The sequence below is a fragment of the Tinamus guttatus genome, unplaced genomic scaffold (genome assembly GCF_059628265.1).
Source record: "Tinamus guttatus ecotype Peru unplaced genomic scaffold, ASM5962826v1 Tinamus_guttatus_pri_ptg000260l, whole genome shotgun sequence".
Lineage (NCBI taxonomy): Eukaryota > Metazoa > Chordata > Aves > Tinamiformes > Tinamidae > Tinamus > Tinamus guttatus.
This window is the reverse complement of record NW_028288794.1, coordinates 3,042,680-3,052,372: the sequence shown is the minus strand read 5'-3', so window position 1 is coordinate 3,052,372 and position 9,693 is coordinate 3,042,680. Positions and strand designations below refer to the sequence as shown.

Below are 9,693 nucleotides of genomic sequence, written 5' to 3'. Positions count from 1 at the left end.
TGATTCCTTTAGACAGTCATGCCCAACAAAACTTAGTATTTTCTTCTGAGCATGAAAATTTACCAGAGACAAACCACAACTTCAGATCTGTCTATATCCCTGTCTGTGGAAGAATATTGTGTTTAAAGCTGTCATGGAAGGAAGTGGCGCATCAGCTCCTGTAGGACTTGTGAAATTGGATCATTGTGCTGTTCTGAAATCCTTCCACAGCTCCCTGACCATCACTGGGGAAAGCTCTACGTGCCTTGCTTTCTTTCCCTGTAGCCTCTTAGCAATATGGCTGGATTTGCGCCCTGGCTCAAATTATCTGTGAAAGTCTATAAAATCCATTATGACGGGTCCTTGTAGGAGTAGGAAAGACTTAAAAATGGTCTTATAAAACACTAAATGTTGGCGTTGACACTATTCTCTGTCTCTCACTTGTAAATGAAACCAATTACTTAGCTATTTGCAGAAAACATTCAAGGCTTGGCTTGAGGAGGTCCAGATTAGCTGGAATCAAAGGCCCGACTTTCAACAGAACATGGAAGCATGTCCGTTCCAGCCTGGACTTTTCTATGGTTCTGTGACTCTAGGTTAATGCCACATAAGCTACCACAATAAATCTAATAGGAGAAGCACCACCAGATGAGACATGCTCCCTGTGGTGGTTCATTCTGCTCTCTACCCATCTTCTGTTAGCGAAGCAAAATAGCCGAATATAAAAACCTGTTACGTTACGGTGTGTTCTACAGTAATGAACCCCCTGCTTCTCGTCTGCCCTTTCAACATCTATCGTAAACCACAGCTTCCTAATATCTGCCCCAAATGGCCTGCTCCTGCCTAGACAAAACATCAAGCCAGTTGTTGGTCCGAAGTCATCGGTGTCTCTCCCAGCTCCTCGCCGTCGTCTGGGAGCCACGTGGCACGTGGACGTGCTCAGGTAGGCAGGGAGGGACCTTTCTACCTTCGCCATGAACTTTTCCCATTACTGATTAACGTGGCTGTATTCCCCCCTCCTGGGCTATTTCTGGTTCCTCAGCTTGCCTGTGTGTCTGTCTCCATCCAGAAATACCCTGGTATGCTGTTATTGCATTAACAACTTCCATTTGTGTACGCCAGAGCCAAACAACCCATCCATCCTGGACTCGGGTTTAGGTGGAAGTGCAAGGCTGGGCATGGATGGTAAAATACTCACTGGCTTTAGCATAAACCTCTGATGAACTGTGAAAATCCCTACTGTTTTCAGAGGCCTAGACCAGAGTGTGTTTTCAGATTCCTTTGCGTTTTGGTGATGTTTGATCATAGCTCTGGATTTTGCAGCTTCTCTGTCTCATTGCTCCTGAGCTCCTCTTGCTCAGAGATCTGACTGTGCTAGAGTGACTGCTCTTCCCTGTGACATTCATTTGGTAGCTCTCTGCTCTGGCTAATGGCCTTTCCCTTCCTTCTTAAGACAGCTCATGAGGCTTCCTCTGATCTGAAAAATTTTGTACCTCACAATTAAATTTGACCCTCTGAGTTTTAGCCACCTTAAAGTGAGACCTAGTCTGGGTTTACTTTTTCCAGGGCTGGTGAAGAGAAAATACCATCTCCAGTGAATCCTATATTCCACTTACCCTGGTACCCTAGTACAAGGGTATGAACTCTTAGAGGAATGCTAAGGCAGCATTAAGGTAAAGTTTTCAGCATCTGATGCTACATGAGATGGATCCTATCAGAGGCGATTGCAGCCTAAATCTGAATTAGCCTGAGGTGCAAACCCAAATATGTTTAATCCGTTTAGCATCATCATCAAAAATCTTCCTGGAAGAGGCTGAGAAACAGTTTGAAGGGGCAGAGAACATTTTGCCACGTGAGGAGAGGAGAGCGGCCCTGGCACGCTGCAGCAGTGATGGAATAGGCACATCCACTCCTCCCGCTACCTCCACCCCCCAAAATCTGAAAACTTCCTGATTTGTGTTCATCAATAATTAAGAGCCCATCAGCAATGCTCAGAGGGAGCTTGCATTGCACTTTTGCGCAGCCAGTTCGTAATGTACGGCGGAGAGATTCTCTTCTGCAAATCCCAGGGCACCAGGCCATGCCGGGCTAGTATTGCATTCTCAATTAGCTTCTGAGTGAACGCTTGGCATGTGTGGAAGTGAGCGGGCGCACAATTAGCTTATTGTTCCTTTCAGCTTTGTGCTGAGAGGATCTGAAGGACTGGAGAGGAGAGGGAGGAAAGAAAAAAAAAAAAAAAAGTCGAGCCACGGCATCTCCGTGGATGTGGTGCAAGGGAGCCGCTCGGCTCGCAGCGCTTCCCTCGCTAAGTCGGGAATTACAGCTGCGGCTGGGGAGGCTCGCGGGGCTGCAGGGAGGGCGCCGGGGGCACAGCTGAGCCTCGAGCCTCCGCTGCAGGAGCTCCCGGCTCCTCTCGCTGCTCTCTGCCCTCGGCAGCGCCATGGAGCCCAACAGCCCCAAGAAGATACAGTTTGCCGTGCCGCCCTTCCAGAGCCCGATAGACCCCGAGGCAGCCGAGCAGGTAAGAAAGACAAGTTTCACCGTTCTGGGGTCGGAATGAGGACACTTGTGGCCTCAGTGCTCTCCTAGCTTATATCGGCGCAACCGTACCTTAAATGATCCGAAGGTGGTAGCGATATGTTTGGGTGCATCCAAAGACAGAGCAGGATGTGTCCTTTAGTTAGAATAAGTCTTCTTTCCCTTAGTACCTTTATTCAGTTTATATTCATGGTGCCTTTTTTATAACTGTCTTTCTGCTCTGATGCATATACTTCACATTAATATGTGCTTTCAATGAATCTCTGAAGTATATCGTGTTTATATGTAGCCAAAAGTGAATTTGATAATAGGTACTCAACGGAAATAGTGCGCAGCCCAGAGAGAAGGCAGTTATTTATCCTTCCTTTTAACGTGAGAAAATATGGTTTAGATTTTGCACAATGCTTATCCCTTCAGTTAGCTCCTGTATATTCAAGATTTTGATACTGTTTTCTTTTTGTTATTGTTACAGTGCTTTAAGTGTCTGAAAGACACGTAAGTGTAAAAATATGCCCAACTGTAACGTTATGCACACACAATTACGAATATACATAATATTTTAGGTTTTGACTCTCAAACCACGCACATATACACACATACACATATATAAAATATTTAATAATCTATGGAGGAAAAAAATGTTATTGTGTAAAGATATGCACAGATATACGTAAAGGCGCACACGTTTTTAGGATAAAAACTAGATAAATACTAATTAGGTCACCTAGTACATCACCTATATCAGCGCAAGTCCTTCTGGACTTTCGCTGCTATTTTGGTAAGTCTACTTTTAGGTGGCACCAGAGGAATATTATAACCTTGCCAGGTTCGTGTTAATAGCTATGAAATTATTCGCATCTTCAGGACAGATATCTTGTTTCCTGATTATTCTGATGTCATGTCTCTCCAGAGGCACCTGCCTCTGCTGGAAAGGGATGAGATGTGGGTGGCCACAGAGCAGAGAAATACTAGAAGGGCACGTCAGGGAACTGCCACGGGTCTTCGTTTTGTCCATAGGTACATTTGTGCTATAGGAAGTCTGTGCCCTATGGAGCATACGGCGACTAATTCATGCAGGACGAGTTCTGCTGTTTATGAGACTCAGAGGATTAGGATTTCACTGAATTCCTGCAGCTTCTGCAATGCTATCAGCCAAATTCTGCTTGGTATTTATGGGCAGTCCCTTTTCCTTATGTCATGATTTTAATTTTAAGTAAGTGCTGTACATTTATACTGTGGCTGTGTGAAGAAAGTACACTAATAAATTCTGCTATCAGCTACGTTTACACTAACTGCGTTAATCCTGGTGATGTAATTTTCCGTGTCCACCTTTGAAAGCAAAATTTGAACCCAGCCATGCACAGATGTTGGCTCAGCAAGTAGAAAGAACAGCCACACTGACATTGGGGTTTTGTCTCAGAATGGTTCCTAGGTTTCTAGCTGATCCCACTCTCAAATTCAGTAGAAACCTAATAGGCCAGAGGCTTCAGCACAGCAACACAGAGCTTTCAGCACAAATGTGTCTGTTATCAGAGGGTAGTCCCATACCATGCAGCTAAGTGCCTGACACTAATCTTGACTGAATAAACTTTAAATAAGAAGAATCACATACAATCACTATTCAAGTTTATATGTTAATATGTAATTATCTGTGCTATAGTGCTTGTATTATGCTACAATGTTTGGAAATATTCTTTTAGAAGTATCCCATATTGTTTTCCTATAGTAAAAGGAATTATGATAGTGCCTGTGGCCACATCTTAGAAATATTCTTAACCAATTTCATTGGAAGGCATACGTGTAATATTGGCTCTCAATTGGGCTTGCAAAATATTTATATTAATAATTACTTGTAAGAATAATAGCAATACTAGAAATTTATGTATATAAGCTTATAGTCCGCTACAATCATTTTCCTGAAGCTGATCTAGATGTCAGTATTTTAAGATATATATCTTAAGTCAATCAGTGAAAACGGGCCCAGTAGATTATTCAACATGAATGCAAATGCTGAAGTATTTTGGGAACTCTCCCCAGCACTGTTGCTTTCCACGTGCAAGCACTAGCATGATTCTGAACAGCAGTTAGTAAGATATGCTGTTGTTCTTTGAACATTTCTTTTTTTAAAAAAATTAGATCAACTGGCTAGCTTAGTTAACCTAATATAGTTAACTGAGTTCACAGTCAGGAGAACAGCAGATGGATTTGCACTTTGCTTTGCTGGTGGTCCCTGATGACTTTACTTTTATGCGTGTTACAGATCAGGAAACGAAGACCTACCCCAGCATCGCTCGTCATCATGAATGAGCACGTGCCCCCAGGTAAGTGTGAACGATTGAACTTGTATAATGGGATAGCATATCTGCTGCAGATTGGTTTTATTTGGATTTACAAAAAAAAAAAGAGCAGTATTAATTTCATGCACTAAATATCAAATAATGGATCTTAGAACTTTTTGGAGTGAAACCTATGAATCTGTGTGACTCTTGGCTCCAGGTATTGCCATTTTTTTCAGGATTTAATCAGTCAGACAGAAGTAAATCTTCTGTCATACACAAAAAGAGCGTTCACACGCTCCTGATGCAGCACTTCTGTCCACAACCCTTTTTCTCCCTGGGTGGGTACTGTGGAGATTAATGAAGTTGTAGTCATGGTCCTTCAGTTTCTAGAGATGCCAGGATGGGTCCCTGGCTAGTTCAGCAATTGCTTCTGCAAAATAGGTGGCTTTCTAGCTTCCTGTTGAAATAGATTACATCCATTTTCACTATTCCTTCTCAACTGTGAATGCTTCTTTTTGTACAGACATTCTGTGAATGTTTTCTTTTTCTAAGATTCCTCACTGAAGTTTTTATGTGGGAAGAGATGATTTGAGTTTATGACACACTGTGCCATGTAACTGTGACTTCAGAAAGACTCTATAATAAGCTACTTTGGAAAATACTGTAAGTGAAAAAGTTCAGCAAAAATGAATTGCATTTGATGCAAATCAAAATGAATGAAAAAAAAAGTCATCTAAACATAAGCCCTTTGAAACATGCTACCCACTTTTTTATCAAACTTCCTTTTTTATACAGAGCTCTGCATGGTTTTTTTCCCCTGTTTTATCTCTTTGCCACCTGAAACGCTTTCCAAAAGCAGTTCAGGCTTTTGCCAGCGATGACCCCTGGCTGTGCAGCCGTGGTGTCATTGCTGTGTCCCTTAGCCTCTCGGCGAGCCAAGCCACCACCAGCCCGCCGGGGTCTCCGTGCTGTGCAGAGGGTCTGCAGCTCCCGTCAGCGTCAGCAGGAGCTGCAGTTCCCCAGAAAGGTGCAGGAAAAAGCTCTCAGGGAGCCCTGCCTTGGTGTTGGAGCCAGCTCTGGCTCCATTGGGGATGTCCAAGCCTGGCCTGTGGCCCCAGTTGCCACTGGTCTTGCCACGGAGTCACCGGGCTGCCTCCTCTGGCTGGACGGCTCTTGGGAATCACGCACCCAAGCCCTGGTCTGGCTTCCCCAGGCTCCCTGGGACCTGCAGTATCACGGTTGCTAGGCCTTGCTTTAAAGCAAACTCACCTTGGCTGTTGCTCTCTTTCGCAATTCACTCCGTACACTTAATACTGTGATATTTCCTTCTATAAACAGATACTTGGTATGGTACCAAATCAAAACCAAACACAGCATAAGGGCTCTTTTTAATTTACAGGAAATTTTATTGTAAACAGTGGTGCATGTCTGTTATCTCCTTTCCTGCAATATTTATAATAAATCCTTAAATAATTTTTATTACCAATTATGATTCTGAGAAGTATCAGTCAAATTTCTTACAAGCCGAAGAGCTAGAACCACCTTTCCCACTTACTTATATAAGTTAGCAAGCGCTAGAGCCTCTTAACACCTTGCTGCCTAAAGCCCAAGGTGCTGATATTGGATTCTGAATAGAATATTCAGCAGAATACAGAATCTGGTTAATTTATCACTCCACGTGTTTACAGTTAATGAAATAATAATAATTGCAAGGTTTGAAATTTGACTCTCAATATTGTTTTGCAAGCATGAGTCTCTCGATCCATGGGGAAAATGAGTGGCAGAGCATTTAAATGGGCTTCCTGTAGGCACCTGCCCAGGGAGGGCTGCAAGGCCGAGTCCTGTCACTTGGCTGCTGCCCATGGAGCACTCAGTTCCCTCCTTGGGAGTAAAGAGGCTGGCGCAGGATTTGCTTCCCCGAGTTTGAAAGCTGCGTCTCACTGTGCTTCTAAATGTTTAGATGCCCCTGCAAAGTTTGCTACAATGATCTAAACTAATTTTACTTTGGGAAAAGCCTCAAGGGAGGCAGTGAGGAGGATGGTGCCGGCCTCTTTTCACTGGTGGCCACCGACAGAACTTGAGGTAATGGCCACAAACTGAAACACCAAAAGTTCCACAGGAGCTTAAGGAAAAATTTCTTAACAGTGAGGGTGACAGAGCGCTGGAACAGGCTGCCCAGAGAGGTTGTGGAGTCTCCTTCTCTGGAGATCTTCAAAACCCGCTTGGACGCAGTCCTGTGCCACGTGCTCTAGGTGACCCTGCGTGTGCAGGGTGGTTGGACTAGATGACCTCTAAAGGTCCCTTCCAACCTTAAGCATTCTATGATTCTATGATTTAAAAAAGTTGCTTCTGCTGCAGCTGCTCCTGATTGCAGCAGGAAAAAGCAGCAGCTTTTTTTTTTTTTTTTGTGACATTTTGATGCTCTGGATGCATACCCATCTGGAAACCAGAAGGGTATAAAAATGTTTTTGGACGTTCCAGAACTTTATAACAAATTCAGTTTGAGTTTGAGTGCTGCACAAAGGCCTGAAACAGTTGTTTTCTTCCATGTCTCCTCATCCATCCCTGATGGATGCTACAGATTTGACAGGAATCTGTCCTCGCCAATTAAGGTAAGGGCCTTAGAGTGAAGATGGAGTGGTTGCTGAGTCTAAATCATTTTAAGCTGATGACAGTTTCTCAAAAACTATAAGAGGAATCTGCTTGGTTTCCTTGCTTCCAAGGAGATAGTGAGTGCCAGACCCCACTAAATGACTTATAGACTTATTGAGTGCTAGAGCGCTGCCCAGCACGTAGTGCCACGGACTGGAGCATTTCCTCCTGTTTGCCCTTGGAAGCAAGACGCTACTGCCGTCAGAGTCAGCAAGAGAGAGCTCTGAACTGCAGCAGTAGTGACTGCTGTGGACAGCGCAGATTGTGAAGGAAAATGAAAAACAGTAAGCCTTACTTTTCTTGGGAAATATTCTGTGGTTTGGTCTGGATCTGAGCAGAGGAGCTAGCACCAAAAAGATCAAGAATCAAGTAACTTAACTCTATTGTGCTTCACTTGCCATCAATGGGGCTATGTTTTATGGGCATCTGGTGTGTGATTTCATAATATCTAATCCATTTTACTTTTTTTTTGTATTAGTCCTGTTTACTATTTGTAAGCAGAGCAGCTATTGGTGAGCAGAGTGTGGTACCTCATCTTGTGACAAGGAGCCTGTATGGGCTCCTTGGTTAACCCAGCCATGTCCTGCTACAGCCACAGTCACTTCATGTCTATGTGCTTAAAAAAAGGAATATAAGCACATGTATAAGCACATGCTTATTTCCTTAGTGCTTAGTTTTAAGGACACTTTGAAGAATTGTCTGCACAAGAGCTTAATCCGTAAGTTGCTAAAGCTCTTCTGCTTCCTCTTTGTTTTGTGAGGATATCATTGGGAGTAACAAATTAAAAATTGCCATGTCCTGTAAGCGATCATTTTTTTGCACAGACATAATAATAGTACTCAAAACTCTGCTCTTCTTACAAAGCATAGGAGAATATATACAGAAAAACAGTTCTTTTTACTTGAAGTAACAGTGTAACCACGCTGTAACCTGGCAGACGCAATGGGATAAGCTGCTCGTGATGTAGGAAAGTGACGGTGGAGCGGGGAGAACATTTCAGAGCCCTTCTCAGGTTGAATGTGACCCGTGGTCGCTTTGATCAGGAAGCAAGGCCAGCGTCCCTGCAGGCCGGGCTGCGTCACGGAGCCCGCGCGGCTTCAAACGCTCCGGCTGGCAAAGCCTGCTCCTCCTGTGCCCAAGGCTCCCTCTGCCCAAAGCCTGAGAACAGGGGCAAGCACTGGGATAAACTTCTGCCTTTCAGGACTTTCTGCAGATCTGCTGTTTCCAACTCTCCTTTTTATTGGTTGCGTGTTTTGGCTTCCTTGCTCATAACGTAAATGTTACTCAGTGTTTGGAAATAAGGAAAACACAGCATAGTGTTTTGATAATTCTTCTCCAGAGCTGCCTTTTTGTTTTTATGAATCTCATTTCAACGCAGAAAAGATATTATCACTGCAAAAGCAAAATAAAACATAAATACCAAGTGCAAATCTGCACAAAACCTGAGTTTTCTGAATGCTGGAAATAGCAACTGAGGATAATAAAGCTGTACCAGAGAAGAAACTTGCTTGCAGCTTGTGCTGGGGCATTTGCAGATTTCCTGCTGTGTTCCCCATGGATTTGCAGTTGCCCAGATAGGGGTTTGTGCCTTGCTTCATACTGCGGCTTCCCCAGGGGCCTGCTGAGATGCCTTGCATCAGCATCAATATTTAGCATGGCAGCAAGCAACACAGCTGGAGAGGTGGTGGGAGGAACAGTTGTCCTTACACCTGCTGCAATCCCTTGGCAACCCAGAGTAAATCAATATTTTTTAATGCTGACTTGGTCCTGGGTGCTCCCACACTTCCCCTGCACAATGAAACTCATTGCCATGTTTAGCCATGTTTTTCTGATGAAGGAAACTGTACCACAAGCATTTCCTTGAGGGGGAAAGAATGCCACATTCTCCATGCAAAAGTCATGTTTGTGACTGATATTAGTTACATTCTACTTCAAAGTAAATGGTTGTATTTCTTGCATTTCTTTTCCTCCCAAGACAAAACAGCCTGGAATCGAAGAACATCTATGAGGTAGGAGGCAGGTGTTTCTGGGTGCTTGTAGAACCTCCCTGCAGTCCTTTCTCAGACTGAGGTTTCCCTGAAACCTGAATCAGCAGAGAATTGTTGGCCTCGCAGCTCGTGAAAACGGATCTGTTTTTCAGAAGCACGAGATCCTGGCTCCGTAGGCCGCGCTGCTCGCCTTGGTTCAGGAAACAGAGAGTAAGCCAGTAACAGCTGGTTTCAATTGAAAACCTAGGCTTCTAATA

The 9,693-nt window shown here is 43.9% G+C and overlaps 1 protein-coding gene across 1 annotated transcript in view; it reads left to right on the top strand.

Annotated features, from left to right (window-relative positions):
- The first annotated feature begins 2,131 nt into the window (after positions 1-2,131).
- Positions 2,132-9,693, top strand: part of PPP1R1C (protein phosphatase 1 regulatory inhibitor subunit 1C) — a 39,676-nt gene continuing 32,114 nt past the window's right edge. The window contains exons 1-2 of the mRNA XM_010215698.2: positions 2,132-2,500; positions 4,778-4,838. Coding sequence (XP_010214000.2) covers positions 2,420-2,500; positions 4,778-4,838 — 142 coding nt within the window. The 5' untranslated portion in view covers positions 2,132-2,419. The remainder of the gene's footprint in view (positions 2,501-4,777; positions 4,839-9,693) is intronic.